We start from the raw sequence: 21,810 nt of genomic DNA, 5'->3' as shown, positions 1-21,810 counted from the left end.
TATTGTATATTATCTACCTCACTTGCTTTGGCAATGTTAACACGTTTCCCATGCCAATAAAGCCCTTGAATTGAGAGAGAGAGAGAGAGAGAGAGAGAGAGAGAGAGAGAAAGAGAGAGAGAGGGGTGTGGGTGTGGAGAGAGAGGTGATATTGAAGGGAGGACAGGATCTGTCTCTATCAGTCATTCTGCCTGATCAGCAGCCCACCCACAACAGCCAGCAAATCAATACCAGCACTGAGGACAGTGTGTTATGTGGTTGTGTATGTGTGTGTTATAACATAGGGCTGTGGACTATGTAAAGAGGGAAAGGGTGTGTGGGAGAATATCTATCGTTCCAGTACTGTATATGAGCATCATACCTCTAGTATTGCAGTATAATTACAGATTCATATCAATCTGATATGGTGACTGTATGTGTGACGTTGTGTGTGAGGGGTATTTTATGTAGGAGTATAATCCTTGGCTGGAAACAACAGTGCATCATCTCCCCTCTGTATTGACACCTTCACTATACATCTATTCTCTTTCACCCTCATCTCTTTATCACTGCCTCTCTCTGTCACTCATCTCCCCCTCATTCCATTCTCTCTCTCATCCCCCTCATTCCATTCTCTCTCTCATCCCCCTTTCTCTCTCTCGCTCTCATCCCCCTTTCTCTCTCTCTCTCATCCCCCTTTCTCTCTCTCTCTCATCCCCCTTTCTCTTGCTCTCATCCCCTTTCTCTTGCTCTCATCCCCCTTTCTCTCTCTCTCTTGCTCTCATCCCCCCTTCTCTCTCTCTCTCATCCCCCTTTCTCTCTCTATCTCTCATCCCCCTTTCTCTCTCTCTCTCTCATCCCCCTTTCTCTCTCTCTCTTGCTCTCATCCCCCCTTTCTCTCTCTCTCTCTCTCATCCCCCTTTCTCTCTCTCTCTCTCATCCCCTTTCTCTCTCTCTCTCATCCCCCTTTCTCTCTCTCTCTCTCTCTCATCCCTCTTTCTCTCTCTCATCCCCCTTTCTCTCTCCCTCATCCCCCTTTCTCTCTCTCATCCCCCTTTCTCTCACTCAGAGGATCAACTAATCTCTTGTGGATTGTAAAGGACAAACCTGCTGTTGCAATCCCTGTGTGTGTGTGTGTGTGTGTGTGTGTGTGTGTGTGTGTGTGTGTGTGTGTGTGTGTGTGTGTGTGTGTGTGTGTGTGTGTGTGTGTGTGTGTGTGTGTGTGTGTGTGTGTGTGTGTATTCCAATGTGGCAGCCTCTACAGAGTATATTGCTACTATGTATCCAAATCTCATTCTGACTTCCAGTGCATTAACATACAACTGCAACCATAATGTATTCCTACCAGTGGAATCAGAGATGCTGTTGTTCCAGACGTTTGTTCCTGCCGTGACTCCCTGCTGTGGTCTCTCTCGTGGCAAGGCTTGCTTTTTCATTCATTTCTCTTGACTTTAACCTTTAATAACCCAGTTAACCATGAATAACCAAGTTAACCATGAATAACCCAGTTAACCATGAATAACCCAGTTAACCATGAATAACCCAGTTAACCATGAATAACCCAGTTAACCATGAATAACCCAGTTAACCATGAATAACCATGAATAACCCAGTTAACCATGAATAACCATGAACAACCCAGTTAACCATGAACAACCCAGTTAACCATGAATAACCATGAATAACCATGAACAACCCAGTTAACCATGAATAACCCAGTTAACCATGAATAACCATGAACAACCCAGTTAACCATGAATAACCCAGTTAACCATGAATAACCATGAACAACCCAGTTAACCATGAATAACCATGAATAACCCAGTTCACCATGAATAACCCAGTTCACCATGAATAACCCAGTTAACCATGAATAACCATGAACAACCCAGTTAACCATGAATAACCATGAATAACCATGAACAACCCAGTTAACCATGAATAACCATGAATAACCCAGTTAACCATGAACAACCCAGTTAACCATGAATAACCATGAATAACCCAGTTCACCATGAATAACCCAGTTAACCATGAATAACCCAGTTAACCATGAATAACCCAGTTAACCATGAATAACCCAGTTAACCATGAATAACCCAGTTAACCATGAATAACCCAGTTAACCATGAATAACCCAGTTAACCATGAATAACCCAGTTAACCATGAATAACCCAGTTAACCATGAATAACCATGAATAACCCAGTTAACCATGAATAACCCAGTTAACCATGAATAACCCAGTTAACCATGAATAACCCAGTTAACCATGAATAACCCAGTTAACCATGAATAACCCAGTTAACCATGAATAACCCAGTTAACCATGAATAACCCAGTTAACCATGAATAACCCAGTTAACCATGAATAACCCAGTTAACCATGAATAACCCAGTTAACCATGAATAACCCAGTTAGAACCAAAGTGATGAAACTGAGATGAAACAGATTTTTCAACAGAGGCCTGTTTCTGCTTGAGTGAGATCTTGACCGTTCCAGGTTTGATCTGTTCTACAGTATGATACAGTATGACTGCCTGCTTGAGCTTCCTACGCAAAGGACAGTGACTGTGCCCACTAGGCTAAACGGTCAGCCCCTCCCCTGCCTGGGAGGCACACAGCCAGCCACTCTTCAGGTCTCAGACGAGGAAATCGTGGCAGCTACTGTGCATACCTATCCTTTATCGCCTCTGTGTGCTGCACCAACCGCAAACACACACATATACCCCCCACCAATGTGGCACAAGGCTGATTTAAAAGTAATTTAATTACTGAAATGCAATTAATTCAGCACTCACTGGCAATCAGAGGAGACACACACACACACACACACACACACACACACACACACACACACACACACACACACACACACACACACACACACACACACACCGAGTTCACAGCCGGCTCATCATCAGAGATGAACAAACGATACGACATGGGATTAATGGGATTAATAACAAAATATGGTTGTTCGTCTCAGTTTGTTTCTATGACGCATACAAGCAAAGTGGAGATTTGTTTTTTTCCAATGGCTTTGGTGGAGGTGGTGTAGGCCTAGTGAACTAACTGGTTTGCTATTTTTCAATCATTTTTAAGTAACATGTTCTTGATCATTTGCATTAGCATTGTTATTCATGTGAGTCAAAATGTGTGTCATGGCAAAATGTGTAGAATAGCAGGAAATTAGCTTTAAACTGCAACATTTTATCTCAGCATCATGGCAAAATGTGTAGAATATCATTATAAAACTGCCAACCTATTTTCAACACCACTTGTGTTAAAAATGCAGGAAGTGAACTGTTTCAATAAACAACAATGTTTTCCTGGCCTGGGTGTGTGGTTCCCCCGGGCCTGGGCGTGTGGTTCCCCGGGGCCTGGGCGTGTGGTTCCCCGGGGCCTGGGTGTGTGGTGCCCCGGGTGGGAAATCAACCCTCTTATTATAACATAAAACACTTGAGAGAAGGAATTTCCAGTCAATACTAGGCGTAATCCATTTCAAGGACATTAGAGACCCACAATATTGTAATTGTGTGTGTCCTCAACTGGCTATCGATGATGCCTTTTTTAGATTAATAGAATCAGTACAGACAAAATGACCAGAAAACACAAAGTGCACAGAGAATATTCCTCGTGGTCGCCTAGTAACTTCATTTTTGCCATGGCATAAAACCGCACCTATATCATGTGAAAACATGAACATATCACAAACTATGATAAAATCACCAATCGTCAAATCTAAACGTGAAAATGGCAGCAATCAAACCATTGATGTATAACTGATATACACACAATGCTTTGAACATATTTTTGCTTATTTCAAAAGATCGCCTTACCGAACGGTATCGGGTAGTTACTGTAGGGATGCTGTACGGTCTCTTGCGTTGCCTCGCTGTTTCTCTTCACCGCCGTGGCAGGTCGCTCTCCGAGCTAAATATTTTCGCTCTTGCCCCACCCTCTCCATGCGCTGATTGGTTCTTCACTACCCTTCCTGTAAAACTACGCACTCTTTTGATTTCAGTACTTTTTTTCTACTATCAATGTAACATTTATGTTTGCCTGGGATGGAGTTTGTCTGTGAAATATGTCGTTTTTGTATTTTTTTTTTTTGTCGGCTAAATAATTTTGTTGACGCTTTAGTTGTTTCGTGTAGAACGCCACATAATTGCTTGAACTAGTTGGGAGTTGTAGTTTTTATTGTTACTATGTCTTCATCACTGCCATTATTGGAGACGTATAAAAAAACTACAACCGTCAACCCATTTGGTGGACAGCTGGAAAAAAAAACCTTTGCCCAGACAGTTTGATCATACATAAAACTTCCGTCTTTGAATGAGAAAAGAAAACACTCGACTGGCTAATGCTAGTCACGGCAAATGAGCCTAGTTCGGTCTAAATAAGCAGCATACCACGGTGTAAACAGGTATGTAGCTAAAGGCAACGTTACTATTTCACCAACTAACGTTAGAAAATCGTTTTTTGTTTGTTTTTGTTTAGCTAGCTAACGTTAGTAACTTAGCTACCTTCCTGGACGATGAGTCCTACAAATTGGCTATGGCAACTAAGTTACTATTTAGAAATGACCCTCACTGTTATTTAAGTATGTTTAGCTAACAGGTGATCAGATAGGAGTTGTCGGTGGATTAGGACAATGAAATTACTAACTACAAGCAACGAAACTGTGGTTATTATATAACTACACTTAAATGATCTAGTTAATATTCTTAGTGTGGTACTCTGCCAGTGGCAGGTGACACCCAGCTTGCTAAAATAGCTAGCTTAGCTAACAACCGACGAAACTTGTTTACGTAGCTAAGCGCTAGTTGGCTACCGAGCCTCGGTTCAGTCAGTTTACGTAACTGGTTGGCTATCGACAAAACGCTACTGGTTCCGTTAACGTCGCACGGTAGCTGCTAGCTAGTCTGTCTGTCGAGACGGGACAAACTCATTTCACCGCACTTCTATACAAACTGATTTTCTTAGTAAGTTAGGAGAGCATTTTCCTAACCTTAACCTGTCGCCTAACCTGCTACGGAAAAAGTCCCTTCGATATCGAAGTGACGAACTGTGTTCGCCTTGTCCAGACAGAGTCTAGGGGTGTATTTATTCTGGTGCAAATGGGTTCTTCAACGGGAACGAAACGAGTTATGTTAACCTTGTGTGTTATGTTACCTAAATCTGTCCCATATAAACTCTGGTGGTGTTTGGACAAATGACTACACCGCAGTTTTCATCAAACGATGACATCATTATAATAAAATGTCACGAGTAGTTGGAAATGTAATTAGCTCATTCGAGAGACATCTGTTGTAACTGCTGTACATTTCTCCATATCATCTGGCTTATCTGATCAGTCAGCCGTCCACGCGCCTTACTTTATGTGACGAATGACTCTGTGGACATAAAATGAAGTTTAACAGCCAGTAATAAACCTATACATTTTTACAATGTGATTAAGGCATTACTGCCTGAAATAACATATTAATGGACTTGGATGTATAGCTTGGTCTTTGTACCATGACAGACTGGACAACTGAGACCTTAATTCTTAAAAGTGATGTCATGTTCTGCAGGCCAGTGGCCCATCTAATCAGCATATTGCCCACAGTAAAGCTGGCCAGATAATAGTCAGAGGAGAGGAGCATAGTGTTAGGTAAGAAAGAATGTGTCCAATCTGTTTCCTTTCCTCAGCCATTGCCCCTCCCCCACACACTCTTCACTGATTGGTGGGAATGTGTCTAGTCTCACTATGGTTCCTTAAGGCTGTTATCAAGTCCTTTCAAATCAGTGACCATGAAGGAAACGAGTCAAGAAATGGAAGCTTGTTGTGAGATTATTGGGACATGACCTAAGCCAGGGGTGTCAAACTCATTCCATGGAGAGTCTAGTAAAAACCAAATCAAATCAAATGTTATTAGTCACATACACATGGTTAGCGTATGTTAATGCAGGTGTAGTGAAATGCTTGTGCTTCTAGTTCCGACAGTCTAAGTAAAGGAATGGAAAGAGAATATATACATATATGGATGAGCAATGACAGAGCGGCATAGGCAAGATGCAATAGATGGTATAAAATACAGTATATACATATGAGATGACTAATGTAAGATGCGTAAACATTATTAAAGTGACTAGAGTTCCATTTATTAAAGTGGCCAATGATTTCAAGTCTGTATGTTGGCAGCAGCCTCTCTGTTACTGATGGCTGTTTAACAGTCTGATGGCCTTGAGATAGAAGCTGTTTCTCAGTCTCTCGGTCCCAGCTTTCATGCACCTGTACTGACCTCACCTTCTGGATGGTAGCGTGGTGAACAGGCAGTGGCTCGGGTGGGTGTTGTCCTTGATGATCTTTTTGTCCTTCCTGTGACATCGGCTGCTGTAGATGTCATGGTTTCTGTGGGTTTTCCTTTCAATAACTCCTAGGCAACCAGGTGAGGGGAGTTCTTTACTAATTACTGACTTTATTTCATCAAGTACAAGGGAGGAGGGGAAATCCGCAGCCACTCGGCCCTCCGTGGAATGAGTTTGACACGTGGAGTCTCCAGGATCAGTTTTCCCTGCCTCCATCCTGGTCTGAAAGGAATAAAGAGGGGTGAAGCTGACCTGGGAGCAGTGCTCAGAGCAGCCACTAGCTATGGTTTTATTAACACCCTCTGAATACACTGCCTGCCTGGCCAGAAATAAAACTGTCACCTTTCGTCAGCTGGGGCTGAGTCATGGAATCGCAGTGACAGAGGGAAAGAAACCGTCAGTCAGTATCTGCAGAACAAGGGCAGCATTGACACTCCCTCCTGGCCTCTAAATGCATCCAGTTACACACAGTGAAGAGCTGTCTGGTAATGGCCCAGGGTGACGTCATACAGTAGATAATGCTGCTGAAAGTGTCAGTCAGTAGGAGGATAGAGAACCTTATCATGCTTGCTCAGATGCCCAGGTGTGCACAGGCAGGGCCAGGTGTCTTGTAGAGCTTAGGGTCTGTGTCGGTCTCTCCACACCCACCGCCCTGCACCACATGTTTGACTTTGAACCGGAGCCAGATGGAATGTTTACCTGGTTATATAATGTCATCACCCTCCAAGGCTAGACCTTGTTTGTTGACGTAGACATTACTAGGACAGAACAAGGCCTACATTTAGACCTCAAGCAATGAAAATAGCCTAAATGAGGTATTATAGTGATGAAGTAGGCGATGTAATGTTGGATGGTCTTTTCTGTCCTTTACCTCCCATTCTATCCCCCATACCCTTTCTACCCCGTCTTCTCTCCTCAGGTCCTGCTTTCTCTTCTCTGAGTGTTGTAATCAGTGAATGAGGTGAGCTCTGCCCCGGAAGCAGCCTTCACTCCATATACAGACACTCGTACAGAAACGTTGGCCTCTGGACGAGGATGACAATGGAAGAGATGAAGAATGAAGCAGAGACGACCTCGATGGTTTCCATGACACTCTACACTGTGATGTACCCCGTCTTCCACGAGGTAAGGAGGAAAGGATTTGGTAAAGACAGGATGTTGAATGGGGCGTGTGCGTGCTATGGTCTCTAAGGTTATAACTAACCTTAGTCACGAGGGAGGGATGGGGGGGAGAGAGTGTGGTTGGATTGGAGAAATAGGGTCAGGGTAAATGGGTCTCTATAAAATCGGTGTTGTGGAGAACGCGGGTGAGGGTGGTAGGGAAGAATAGAAGGGAAGAGCGAGGGATGGAGAAGTGTGATAATTACTGTGTATAGCACCAGTGTCTCTCTGATGACGCAAAGGAGTTCCCTGTGGCCACTTTGATGTGGGGAGGTTGCTGTTTCACTGACTCAGCTAGTCCAGGTATTAGTCACACACACACACAACTATCCTTCTGGGACCAAACAATTTATTCCAATTCAAAATCCTATTTTCCCTAATCGTAAACCTAAACCTAACCATAAAATACCAATTTTCCCTGTGGGGACAGACAAAATGTCCCCACTTATCAAAATGTCCTTGTTTTACTCTCATTGTAAGGACTCCTAGTACCCACAAGGAGAGTAAAACCAATAACACACAGGCTTGTTTTGTTCAATGTTGTTTGTACCAGTGTACTGTAGTTTTTGTTGTCTGCCGTGTTCGCTAATGAGATGGTTTTTCCATGTATGTAGCTACTAACTATTCAGTTTGAAGTGTTTTCATCTTGTGGTAATTAGTATAGGTGTTTGCTTTCCTTGTTTTTGAGATGTGTGTATTCTATGTTGATTAGAAGATGGTATCTGTTTGAGATGTGTATATGCTATGTTGATTAGAAGATGGTATCTGTTTGAGATGTGTATATGCTATGTTGATTAGAAGATGGTATCTGTAAGAAGGGTTTTGATGCAGTGATAATGTGTTTACAGTTGGAGAGAGTGAACCTGTCGGCAGCACAGACCCTGAGGGCTGCGTTTATAAAGGTAAGGAGATGGAGCGACAGGGCAGCGTTTTATACACTGAGGGGGACAGGGCAGCGTTTATACACGGAGGGGGACGGGGCAGCGTTTATACACGGAGGGGGACGGGGCAGCGTTTATACACGGAGGGGGACGGGGCAGCGTTTTATACACTGAGGGGGACGGGGCAGCGTTTTATACACTGGGGGACGGGGCAGCGTTTTATACACTGAGGGGGACGGGGCAGCGTTTATACACTGAGGGGGACGGGGCAGCGTTTATACACGGAGGGGGACGGGGCAGCGTTTATACACGGAGGGGGACGGGGCAGCGTTTATACACGGAGGGGGACGGGGCAGCGTTTATACACGGAGGGGGACGGGGCAGCGTTTATACACGGAGGGGGACGGGGCAGCGTTTATACACGGAGGGGGACGGGGCAGCGTTTATACACGGAGGGGGACGGGGCAGCGTTTATACACGGAGGGGGACGGGGCAGAGTTTATACACTGAGGGGGACGGGGCAGAGTTTATACACTGAGGGGACGGGGCAGCGTTTATACACGGAGGGGGACGGGGCAGCGTTTATACACGGAGGGGGACGGGGCAGCGTTTATACACGGAGGGGGACGGGGCAGCGTTTATACACTGAGGGGGACGGGGCAGCGTTTTATACACTGAGGGGGACGGGGCAGCGTTTTATACACTGAGGGGGACGGGGCAGCGTTTTATACACTGAGGGGGACGGGGCAGCGTTTTATACACTGAGGGGGACGGGGCAGCGTTTTATACACTGAGGGGGACGGGGCAGCGTTTTATACACTGAGGGGGACGGGGCAGCGTTTTATACACTGAGGGGGACGGGGCAGCGTTTTATACACTGAGGGGGACGGGGCAGCGTTTTATACACTGAGGGGGACGGGGCAGCGTTTTATACACTGAGGGGGACGGGGCAGCGTTTTTATACACTGAGGGGGACGGGGCAGCGTTTTATACACTGAGGGGGACGGGGCAGCGTTTTATACACTGAGGGGGACGGGGCAGCGTTTTATACACTGAGGGGGACGGGGCAGCGTTTTATACACTGAGGGGGACGGGGCAGCGTTTTATACACTGAGGGGGACGGGGCAGCGTTTTATACACTGAGGGGGACGGGGCAGCGTTTTATACACTGAGGGGGACGGGGCAGCGTTTATACACGGAGGGGGACGGGGCAGCGTTTTATACACGGAGGGGGACGGGGCAGCGTTTATACACTGAGGGGGACGGGGCAGCGTTTTATACACTGAGGGGGACGGGGCAGCGTTTTATACACGGAGGGGGACGGGGCAGCGTTTATACACTGAGGGGGACGGGGCAGCATTTTATACACTGAGGGGGACAGGGCATTTGAGACTGGATAGAGGAGCTCACTTTGGTCAATTCTGGGTTCAATTCAAGATAACCGTCAACACAAAGAAAGATTGCTCTTCTCATAGCCCATTCCCACAATAGCCTGCTGGAGAGCTGTCTTGAATTAGCAGCAGGTGCAGGATCCATAGCCGCCTTCCTATCATAGAGGAAGCCTGAGCTGGAATGTGAAGCTAACTGAAACTGGCTAGCTTAGAAAACTCAGCGTAGATCTAACTAGCTTCCTAAAATACCCCTATGAGTGGTTCCACTGTTCCAGTGTGATTCAAATCTGATTGTCTTTGATGGACAGTGTCTAACTCCGATCATGGGTCTGTGTTCTATTATCGTAAATGTGTGTGTTTTTGTGGTTGATTAGTAATGCCTGGTGTGTGTCTGCATATGTTCTGTGGCTGATTGTCCAGTGTTTCCCCTATTCATTTAGCGCTGCTGCTATATCGTTGCCGCCTAAAATATATAAGCAAACAAACACGTATAAAGTATGTCGAAAAGATAATGAAGCTATATATATTTTTTTAAAGATAATCTTTCGGATCTAACAATTGGCAAAATAAAGAGAATCTACAATTCCCCAAATGGCATGGGGCCCCATTGATTTTGTTTACAAAATGGGCAGAATTACAGGAAATGTACTTTAAAATGGTTATTTTTCTTTTTTAATCCCTAATGACAAAATTCTAGGGGAAACATTGTTGTCATAGACTGATGTGTGTTCTGTGATTGATTGTCAGGCTGAGAAGGAGAACCCAGGGCTGACCCAGGACATCATCATGAAGATCCTGGAGAAGAAGAAAGTGGAGGTCAACTTCACTGAGTCACTACTGCGAATGGCTGCAGACGATGTGGAAGGTGTGTGTCTCTCTGTTCTGCAGTGAATAACCTAGTCCTAGATGATGATGGGTATTGTGCATCTGTGTACAGTACCGTCTCTCACCTCAGGATGGTGGTGTTTCTCCACGAATAAAACAACCTCTGCTTCCTGTGAGACATTTCTCCCCTCCAGGCTTGAATTTTCTCTCCTGCATGGCCTGATTGATGGTAGTAATGAATTCATGTGCACAGAATGAGAAGCTCAGCTATAGTTACACACGGACACACAGTCACACCGTGATGTGAGGGCCTTTGCTTCTGTTTGAATACTAAATAAACAGTGCCTTCAGAAAGTATTCATACCCCTTGACTTATTCCACATTTTGTTTTTACAGCCTGAACTCAAAATGTATTAAATAGATCTCACCCATCTACACACAATACCCCATAACGACAAAGTAAAAGCCTTGAAATAAAATTTAAAACATTTTGCAAATTTATTTAAAATGAAATATATAAATATTACCACCCCTGAGTCAAATCATGTTCGAATAATCTTTTGCAGTGATTACACCTGTGAGTCTTTCTGGGTAAGTCTTAAGAGTTTTGCACACCTGGATTGTACAATATTTGCACATTATTCTTTAAAAAAATTATTTAAGCTCTTGTCAAGTTGGTTGTTGATCATCAGCCATTTTCAAGTCTTGCCATTGATTTTCAAGCCAATTTTAAGTCAACTGTAACTCGGCCTCTTCTGTTTCTTTTTATCACAAAAAACTCCCTAGTCCTTGCCGATGACAAGCGTACCCATAACATGATGCAGCCACCACCATGAAAATATGTAAAGTGGTTCTCGTTGATGTTGTGCTTTTCCCTGAACATAACACTTTATATTCAGGACGTAAAGTTAATTTCTTTGCCCCATTTTCTGCAGTATTACTTTAGTGCCTTATTGTGAACAGGATGCATGTTTTGGAATATTTTTATTCTGTACAGTCTTCCTTATTTTCCCTCTTTCAATTAGGTTAGTATTGTGGAGTAACTACAATTTTGATCACAGCAATTAAACTAACTGTTTTAAAGCCACCATTGGCCTCATGGTGAAATCCCTGAGCGGTTTCCTTCCTCTCTGGCAACTGAGTTAGGAAGGAAAACCTGTGTCTTTGGTAGTGACTGGGTGTATTGATACACCATCCGAAGTGTAATTAGTAACTTCACCGTGCTGAAAGGGATATTCAATGTATTTATTTTATTTTTGATCTACCAATAGGTGCCCTTTGCGAGGGATTAGAAAACCTCCCTGGTCTTTGTGATTAAATCTGTGTTTGAAATACACTGCTCAACTGATGGACCTTACAGATCATTGTTTGTGTGGGGTACAGAGATGAGGTAGTCGTTCAAAAATTGTTAAACAATATTATTGCACACGGAGTGAGTCCATGCAAGTTATTATGTAACTTTGTTAAGCAAATATTTACTCCTGAACTTATTTAGACTTTCCACAAGAAAGGGGTGACTCAAGATATCAGTTTTTAATTTTTAACTAGTAAAACTTTCTGAAGGAGCTGTACCTCCTGCTGTCAGCAAGGTTACACTGCAGTGGCACCTTTTTCTAACTTTCCTCTCACAATGAAAGGTGTGTGTGTGTGTGTGTGTTCAGGCACACAGACTGCTCTCTGGGTGGGGCTGTTCTGTCAGGGCCTGGAATGCTCTCTACATTCCACCGCTTCTTTTTGTTGACATGACTGTCTCCATGGTGACTAAGGCTGTGGCTCTCTTCCTGTGTGTGTATAGAGTTCATGATTGACAGGCCGGAGCAGGAGTTCCAGGACTTGAATGACAAGGCTCGGGCACTCAAACACATCCTCAGCAAGATCCCAGACGAGATCAACGACAGAGTACGCTTCTTACAGACCATCAAGTCAGTACACACTCGCTCACAGACCTCCCAGCACACCTTCAGTGATGTGATGAACACTTCACAAGCACACAGTTCTCCAAAAACACACTCATTCTCTTGTTCCCATTTTCTTTCAAATGTAATACTAAGTCTCAAGTAGTACACGCACACAATTCCTCTCCCCCAGACTTTTCAGGGCTTGTTTCTGTCTTGGCTCAATTTGCCAGTTCTCAAATTGAATTTGTGTTTGTTGAGTCACTCTAAGTAACTTTGTCAGTGGAATATTTGGAACATGGTAGAATTCAGCTGTATTTAAAAGTGCAGAGGGAGGAATGAGAGTGTAAGAGGTTCTAGAAAGGAGGTCCTTAGTCCAACTGCTGTTGGACTAAGGAGTGTGAGAGGTGAGATGGTTCAAGATGTCTGACTGCTGTTGGACTAAGGAGTGAGTGAGAGAGGTGAGATGGTTCAAGATGTCTGACTGCTGTTGGACTAAGGAGTGAGAGGTGAGATGGTTCAAGATGTCTGACTGCTGTTGGACTAAGGAGTGAGAGAGGCGAGATGGTTCAAGATGTCTGACTGCTGTTGGACTAAGGAGTGAGAGGTGAGATGGTTCAAGATGTCTGACTGCTGTTGGACTAAGGAGTGAGAGGTGAGATGGTTCAAGATGTCTGACTGCTGTTGGACTAAGGAGTGAGAGGTGAGATGGTTCAAGATGTCTGCCTGCTGTTGGACTAAGGAGTGAGAGGTGAGATGGTTCAAGATGTCTGACTGCTGTTGGACTAAGGAGTGAGAGAGGTGAGATGGTTCAAGATGTCTTACTGCTGTTGGACTAAGGAGTGAGAGAGGTGAGATGGTTCAAGATGTCTGACTGCTGTTGGACTAAGGAGTGAGAGGTGAGATGGTTCAAGATGTCTGACTGCTGTTGGACTAAGGAGTGAGAGGTGAGATGGTTCAAGATGTCTGACTGCTGTTGGACTAAGGAGTGAGAGGTGAGATGGTTCAAGATGTCTGACTGCTGTTGGACTAAGGAGTGAGAGGTGAGATGGTTCAAGATGTCTGACTGCTGTTGGACTAAGGAGTGAGAGGTGAGATGGTTCAAGATGTCTGACTGCTGTTGGACTAAGGAGTGAGAGGTGAGATGGTTCAAGATGTCTGACTGCTGTTGGACTAAGGAGTGAGAGGTGAGATGGTTCAAGATGTCTGACTGCTGTTGGACTAAGGAGTGAGAGGTGAGATGGTTCAAGATGTCTGACTGCTGTTGGACTAAGGAGTGAGAGGTGAGATGGTTCAAGATGTCTGACTGCTGTTGGACTAAGGAGTGAGAGAGGTGAGATGGTTCAAGATGTCTGACTGCTGTTGGACTAAGGAGTGAGAGGTGAGATGGTTCAAGATGTCTGACTGCTGTTGGACTAAGGAGTGTGAGAGGTGAGATGGTTCAAGATGTCTGACTGCTGTTGGACTAAGGAGTGAGAGGTGAGATGGTTCAAGATGTCTGACTGCTGTTGGACTAAGGAGTGTGAGAGGTGAGATGGTTCAAGATGTCTGACTGCTGTTGGACTAAGGAGTGTGAGAGGTGAGATGGTTCAAGATGTCTGACTGCTGTTGGAGTCATTGTCCACAGACGGGGACTAAAATGAACACCTGCCAAATGCGGGTAGATGTTAATTTCACCAGCCACGGTGGACTAAAGAACTAAGAATCCTATATAGCCTATTCCAGCTGGTGCTGAAACTGCCAGGCTGGGGCTGTCTGCATGTGAAGAACTGAGTGAAAGATTCAGCCATAGAAGTTGGTCTAATTTACTTGAAACTGAAATGTAAAATGTAATTACTGAATAATTACTGAAATGTAATGAAATAATATACTACATTACTTCTTACTAGTAATACATGTATTGTGTTTTAAAATCTACCTGCCACATTGGCTGGTGGACCAAAAGTAATTGTTATGCTCTGTCCACAGAGATATCGCCAGCGCCATCAAGGAACTGCTGGACACTGTCAACACTGTCTTCCGTAAATACCAGTACCAGAACCGACGGGTGAGAGCACTACATACTACACACTACCGACACACTACAGACGACCTACACACACTACCTACACACGACCTACACACACTACACACTACCGACACTCTACACACGACCTACACACACTACCTACACACGACCTACACACACTATCTACACACGACCTACACACTACACACGACCTACACACACTACCTACACACACTACACACTACCTACACACACTACCTACACACACTACCTACACACACTACCTACACACACTACCTACACACACTACACACTACCTACACACACTACACTACCCACACACGACCAACACACTACCGACACACTACACACTACCTACACACACTACACACGGCACACTACCCACACACTACACACACGACACACGACCCACACACTACCTACACACTACACACTACCTACACACACTACCTACACACTACACACGACCCACACTACTTACACTACACACTACCTACACACTACCTACACACTACCTACACACGACACACTACACATGACCTACACACGCCCTACACACGACCTACTACCTGCACACTACGCACTACCTACGCACACTACGCACACACACACACACTACACACTATCTACGCACACTACGCACACACACACTACGCACTACCTACGCACACACACACACTACGCACTACCTACGCACACTACGCACACACACACACACTACACACTACCTACGCACACACACACAACACAACACTACACACACGACGCACAGGCCGATTTAAGATATTTTCTCGTTTCTTTCTCCCTCGGCTGTCAGTTTGAGACGTTCTTGTGTTTTTTCCTCTCCATTATCTTCTAAAAGAGTAAAAAGCGTCTGTTTTTCCCAGGCACTGGAACACCAAAAGAAAGAGTTTGTGAAATACTCCAAGAGCTTCAGCGACACACTTAAAACCTACTTCAAAGATGGAAAGTAAGAACCTCATCACCTCTTATGTTTCTACCCTGCTGCTCTCTTCCATGGCCCGTACAATATATCACCCATACATACGGGTTTACATCTGGCCCGTACAATATATAACCCATACATACGGGTTTATATCTGGCCCATACAATATATCACCCATACATACGGGTTTATATCTGGCCCGTACAATATGTCACCCATACATACGGGTTTACATCTGGCCCGTACAATATGTCACCCATACATACGGGTTTACATCTGGCCCGTACAATATGTCACCCATACATACGGGTTTACATCTGGCCCGTACAATATGTCACCCATACATACGGGTTTACATCTGGCCCGTACAATATGTCACCCATACATACGGGTTTATATCTGGCCCGTACAATATATCACCCATACATACGGGTTTACATCTGGCCCGTACAATATGTCACCCATACATACGGGTTTACATCTGGCCCGTACAATATGTCACCCATACATACGGGTTTACATCTGGCCCGTACAATATGTCACCCATACATACTGGTTTATATCTGGCCCATACAATATATCACCCATACATACGGGTTTACATCTGGCCCGTACAATATGTCACCCATACATACATTTACATTACATTACATTTAAGTCATTTAGCAGACGCTCTTATCCAGAGCGACTTACAAATTGGTGCATTCACCTTATGACATCCAGTGGAACAGTCACTTTACAATAGTGCATCTAAATCTTAAAAGGGGGGTGAGAAGGATTACTTATCCTATCCTAGGTATTCCTTGAAGAGGTGGGGTTTCGGGTGTCTCCGGAAGGTGGTGATTGACTCCGCTGTCCTGGCGTCGTGAGGGAGTTTGTTCCACCATTGGGGGGCCAGAGCAGCGAACAGTTTTGACTGGGCTGAGTGGGAACATTACTTCCTCAGTGGTAGGGAGGCGAGCAGGCCAGAGGTGGATGAACGCACACTACATACTGGATTACATCTGGCCCGTACAATATATCACCCATACATACAGGTTTATATCTGACCTTTACAATATATCACCCATACATACAGGTTTATATCTGACCTTTACAATATATCACCCATACTGGTTTACATCTGCATCATTTAGATCAGTGTTTTCCCAACTACAGTCCTCTGCTGACCCCGACAGAACATATTTATTGTAAGTCGCTCTGGATAAGAGCGTCTGCTAAATGACTTAAATGTAAATGTATTGTAGCGCTGGACAAACTCGCCTGATTCAACTCATCGAGGTCTTGATGATTAGTTGCCAAGTTAAATCGGGTGTTCTTGTCCGGGGCTGCAAATCTTTTTTTACTGTTCGTCAGGCCTACGAGGGTGCAAAATCGGGCTTCGCCCCCTCAGCTTTATTTGTATGTCTATCTATCTTCATATGATTGAGTGCCAGGTTGTTCTGGATTTTGTATCTGCTGTGCTGTGGCAGCACCATGGACAGAGCACGTCGAGGAGTGTTTGTGTGTAGGGAGGGCCATGGACAGAGCACGTAGAGGAGTGTTTGTGTGTAGGGAGGGCCATGGACAGAGCACGTAGAGGAGTGTTTGTGTGTAGGGAGGGCCATGGACAGAGCACGTAGAGGAGTGTTTGTGTGTAGGGAGGGCCATGGACAGAGCACGTAGAGGAGTGTTTGTGTGTAGGGAGGGCCATGGACAGAGCACGTAGAGGAGTGTTTGTGTGTAGGGAGGGCCATGGACAGAGCACGTAGAGGAGTGTTTGTGTGTAGGGAGGGCCATGGACAGAGCACGTAGAGGAGTGTTTGTGTGTAGGGAGGGCCATGGACAGAGCACGTAGAGGAGTGTTTGTGTGTAGGGAGGGCCATGGACAGAGCACGTAGAGGAGTGTTTGTGTGTAGGGAGGGCCATGGACAGAGCACGTCGAGGAGTGTTTGTGTGTAGGGAGGGCCATGGACAGAGCCGTAGAGGAGTGTTTGTGTGTAGGGAGGGCCATGGACAGAGCACGTAGAGGAGTGTTTGTGTGTAGGGAGGGCCATGGACAGAGCACGTAGAGGAGTGTTTGTGTGTAGGGAGGGCCATGGACAGAGCACGTTGAGGAGTGTTTGTGTGTAGGGAGGGCCATGGACAGAGCACGTAGAGGAGTGTTTGTGTGTAGGGAGGGCCATGGACAGAGCACGTAGAGGAGTGTTTGTGTGTAGGGAGGGCCATGGACAGAGCACGTAGAGGAGTGTTTGTGTGTAGGGAGGGCCATGGAAAGCCACAGTCGGGTTTGACTCCTTTCTATTTCCATACAAATCGGAGGAAAGCTCTGCCCGTCTGTGATAGGCTACTTGAATAACGAGATACTCCTCCGGCTGTAATATTTACCGCAAATGCATCATTTTGGTTCCCGTATCGGAGGTTCTGCATTGTGTCCAATGCCAACGCAGACAAGACCTTCACCCAAACAGAGTTCCCACTGGTAGCATGTTATTGATAGAACCAAAGGGTTCTCTAGGCATCATCAAGCAAGGAGCATTTTGAAATGCTGTGCACTGTGGAACGAAAGAACGAGCTGTATTCGTGGGGAATTCACATGGGCTGTTTTGTCAAATCATGTCAACATTTTATTGGTCACATACACACGGCTAGCAGATGTTAATGCGAGTGTAGTGAAATGCTTGTGCTTCTAGTTCCGACAATGCAGCAATATCTAACCATTTCACAACTACTTAATACACACAATGTAAAGGAATGAATAAGAATATGTACATATAAATATATGGATGAGCGATGGCCGTGCGACATAGTCAAGATGCAATAGATGGTATAAAATACAGCATATACATATGAGATGAGTAATGTAGGATATGTAGACATTATTAAAGTGCCATTATTTAAAGTGACTAGTAAAACCTTTTTATTAAATCAATTTATTAAATGTATTAAAGTGGCCAGAGATTTGAGTCAGTATGTAGGCAGCAGCCACTCTATGTTAGTGGTGGCTGTTTAACAGTCTCATGGCCTTGAGATAGATTTTTTTTATTTTACCTTTATTTAACCAGGCAAGTCAGTTAAGAACAAATTCTTATTTTCAATGACTGCCTAGGAACGGTGGGTTAACTGCCTGTTCAGGGGCAGAACGACAGATTTGTACCTTGTCAGCTCGGGGGTTTGAACTTGCAACCTCCGGTTACTAGTACAACGCTCTAACCGCTAGGCTACCCTGCCGTCCCAGAAGCTGTTTTTCAGTCTCTGTCCCAGCTTTGATGCACCTGTACTGACCTCACCTTCAGGATGATAGTGGGGTGAACAGGCAGTGGCTCGGGTATTTGTTGTCCTTGATGGTCCTTTTGGCCTTCCTGTGACATCGGGTGGTGTAGGTGTCCTGGAGGGCAGGTAGTTTGCCCCCAGTGATGTGTTGTGCAGACCTCACTACCCTCTGGAGAGCCTTACGGTTGTGGGCGGAGCAGTTGCCGTACCAGGCGGTGATACAGCCCGACAGGATGCTATCGATTGTGCATCTGTAAAAAGTAAGTTTTTGGTGACAAGCCAAATTTCTTCAGCCTCCTGAGGTTGAAGAGGCGCTGCTGCGCCTTCTTCACCACGCTGTCTGTGTGGGTGGACCAATTCAGTTTGTCTGTGATGTGTACGCCAAGGAACTTCACTTACTACTGTCCTGTGGATGGGGGGGAGAATTACCCTATCTATCTTGTTGTAGCCTATATTCATTACCAAAACGGCCTTGCTTTACTGTGTTGGGCGCTGTCCATGGTGCTGATACAGCGGAGATGGGTTACAGATTTCACGCCAACCTGTCACTTCAACAGCAATCAATGGTCTGAGTCTCTGCATTTTAACTTTGTTTGTGGTATAGCGTGATATAAGCAGAAATCAGTATAATTCTTAGTTTTTTTTGCCTGGTGTACTGCTTAGTTGACCATGGGATTGTGGCAGAAACGATACTTGTAATTTTCAGCGTTGTTTAATCATTCACTATTCACTGTGAAATCACATTCAGGCTTGATTCTCTGAAGCCTGACATTTCACCAGATCAAAGCACTGTAACAATCCCAGCGTTGCCATGGTTTCCTGTGACTGACACCGCCTTCCCTGTGTGTCCCTGTCTCTCTCTCTCTCTCTCTGTCCCGCTTGTTTCCAGGGCGATAAACGTGTTCGTCAGCGCCAACAGGCTCATCCACCAAACCAACCTAATACTGCAGACCTTCAAGACCGTGACATAGACTGGGGTTAACCACACCAACCCAGGCTTTTATCAGAGGACCGGAAACCCTTTACGTGTACAATGTTCAGATTCTGCTTTTGGGACTGTGTCATTTCCTGTGTCTTGCTTCATGGGGGGGGTCATTTAGAGTTACAGGTGGTCAGACTATAATTGCCAGAGGTTTTTTTTATTTTTAATAATTAATACTGTTGTATTTTTTTTTGTTTTTGTTGTCCTCCACGATCATGCTATCGCCCCAGAGTATCTGATGTCAATACTCCTCTTTCTCCCCCCTCTTTCTTGCACTTTCTCTCTCACTCTGTCCATGTGAAAGCCAAAACACCGGGCCTTAATGTGGCCGTTGATTCCTAAAACAGAGTAACTACAGAGACTCTTGTTTTTCCTCACATTCTAACTTGAACAATGAGACATGATGGTGTATATTTAACGGATATTTGGTTGCTAAATGTTCAAATAAAAAGTTTAAACATTTTGGAAAGATTTTTTTTTTAAATGGTCTTTTGTTTTTTGTCATTTTACATGTAATATAGGTTGTGTGTATTTGCCACGGTCGAGTTAAGGAGCCGTTCTTGGTCGGTACCCGTTTCTAGCAGTCGGTTGATCTCATTCTGAAAGCCTTTTTGTCTTGTTTTATTATTGAAGTCTTGGAGACATAATTTTTGGATCCTGTTGCCATTGACTGCTGCTGTTATCAACTAAATCAGATTATTCCAGGCCATTAAGTGATATGGAAGAATCAGCCATGACACTGTGTGTGTGTCAGTGTTTTATCTGACTGTTAGGTGTAAAAGTGTTAAGGGCGGCTGGACATTGGGTTACTGTGTGTTCACCATTAGAAGTAAGTGGAGTACAAAGACAATTGGAAACGGTCAAAATGTTCTCTCCACCCCCATCGTCTGTGTGTGTGTGTTCGTAGGTGTCTGTGTTGGAGCGATTGTTAAAGCAATTGGTGAATTACTGTGTTGCTATGCTGAACATGTTACTGTATGGTATGCGCCTGAGACAGAGCAGTGTGTGTGTGTGTGGGGGGTTAATTGTACCCTGGTCTAAGATAAGCTCTTCTCCGGTGTCCGATCTGAATAGACCAGAGAAACTGCCTGCTGGACACAAACACAAGCCTCACTCTCATGATGTGGTTGCCAGGAGACTCCAGGCTTTGAGAGGCATAATAAAATCAAAGAGTGTGGTGGTGGAACAAACTGGGAAAAAAACATTCAGACACTCTTGGAGAAAATGGGGAATGAATTCAAACTTCATTCAAACCAATGCTACATGAAAGACTTTGTCTGTAGTACCTTAGTAGTGTGAAAGCACTTGTGAAGACTTCTGGACCCCTTAAGGACACCTGGGCGAGGACACCCGGTCATGGACGCAGGTTGACGTGAGAACCATCTGACTGAGCTGGTATGTTTGAAAAGTAGCTGTATGTTATGTGTAGAAGTTATATTTTGGCATTCTTACTATTATGGTTCAGGTCAGGGTTGTGCTCAATTCAGAATTTAATTGAGAATGCCTCGTAAATATCAATTCATGAATTTGAGTAGTAAACAGGATACAGAATTGCAATTTGAATTAAAGGAAATATACTGGATATAGATATAAACGCAACATGCAAAATTTTCAACGATTTTACTGAACTCCAGTTCATAGAAGGAAATCAGTCAATTGAAATCAATTAATTCGGCCCTAATCTATGGATTTCATATGACTGGGCAGCCATGGGTGGGCCTGGGGCAGCCATGGGTGGGCCTGGACCAGCCAATCAGACTGAGTCTCCACAATAGGGCTTTATTACAGACAGAAATACTCCTCAGGAACCCATTTCACCTTACGATCCCGCAGGTGAAGAGGCTGGATGTGGCGGTTCTGGGCTGGCGTGGTTACACAGGGTCTGCGGTTGTGAGGCCGGTTGGATGTACTGTCAAAGTCTCTAAAATGACTTCGAAGGCGGCTTATTGTAGAGAAATGAACATTCAATTATCTGGCAACAGCTCTGGTGGACGTTACTGCAGTCAGCATGGCAATTGTACTCTCCCTTTAAAACTTGCGACATCTCTGGCATTTTAAAGTGGCCTTGTCCCTCGCACAAGCTGCACCTGTGAAGCTGTTTATTCAGCTTCTT

General features: G+C 44.8%; 3 protein-coding genes across 54 annotated transcripts in view; 2 read left to right on the top strand and 1 right to left on the bottom strand.

Moving 5' to 3' along the window:
- Positions 1-3,984, bottom strand: part of LOC118374724 (neuroserpin) — a 54,616-nt gene extending 50,632 nt beyond the window's left edge. The window contains 1 exon segment of the mRNA XM_052468334.1: positions 3,821-3,984. The gene's annotated coding sequence lies outside the window, so the exon portion shown is untranslated.
- Positions 3,985-4,238: 254 nt separating this feature from the next.
- Positions 4,239-20,159, top strand: LOC118374722 (programmed cell death protein 10-like). 50 transcript variants are annotated; one of them, XM_052468390.1, is made up of 11 exons: positions 4,239-4,407; positions 7,255-7,460; positions 8,345-8,398; positions 10,516-10,633; positions 12,389-12,895; positions 13,192-13,239; positions 13,338-13,435; positions 13,770-13,821; positions 14,018-14,535; positions 15,405-15,487; positions 19,605-20,159. In XM_052468390.1, exons 2-5 carry the CDS (start codon positions 7,371-7,373, stop codon positions 12,652-12,654), a joined length of 528 nt encoding a protein of 175 aa, XP_052324350.1. In that variant the 5' UTR covers positions 4,239-4,407; positions 7,255-7,370; the 3' UTR covers positions 12,655-12,895; positions 13,192-13,239; positions 13,338-13,435; positions 13,770-13,821; positions 14,018-14,535; positions 15,405-15,487; positions 19,605-20,159. The 50 variants fall into 50 exon arrangements, with proteins under 50 accessions (XP_052324350.1, XP_052324348.1, XP_052324347.1 ...); XM_052468388.1 differs by having other exon boundaries at positions 13,968-14,535; XM_052468387.1 differs by having other exon boundaries at positions 13,870-14,535.
- Positions 20,160-20,841: 682 nt separating this feature from the next.
- Positions 20,842-21,810, top strand: part of LOC118374723 (WD repeat-containing protein 49-like) — a 48,359-nt gene continuing 47,390 nt past the window's right edge. Inside the window, exon 1 of one of the 3 annotated variants that reach the window (XM_052468331.1) lies at positions 20,842-21,092. The gene's annotated coding sequence lies outside the window, so the exon portion shown is untranslated. The remainder of the gene's footprint in view (positions 21,093-21,810) is intronic. The other 2 variants (XM_052468333.1, XM_052468332.1) reach the window with 2 other exon arrangements.

The sequence above is a fragment of the Oncorhynchus keta genome, chromosome 18 (assembly GCF_023373465.1).
Source record: "Oncorhynchus keta strain PuntledgeMale-10-30-2019 chromosome 18, Oket_V2, whole genome shotgun sequence".
NCBI classification, from domain to species: domain Eukaryota; kingdom Metazoa; phylum Chordata; class Actinopteri; order Salmoniformes; family Salmonidae; genus Oncorhynchus; species Oncorhynchus keta.
This window is presented reverse-complemented; position numbering and strand designations above follow the sequence as displayed.

Bases quoted from the DNA above. Each gene is read 5' to 3' on its own strand.
- LOC118374722 (XM_052468390.1), top strand. From the start codon at position 7,371: ATGACAATGGAAGAGATGAAGAATGAAGCAGAGACGACCTCGATGGTT. The intron at 7,461-8,344 runs GTAAGGAGGAAA...ATGTGTTTACAG, and splicing joins TGTACCCCGTCTTCCACGAG to TTGGAGAGAGTGAACCTGTC. The intron at 10,634-12,388 runs GTGTGTGTCTCT...GTGTGTGTATAG, and splicing joins GGCTGCAGACGATGTGGAAG to AGTTCATGATTGACAGGCCG.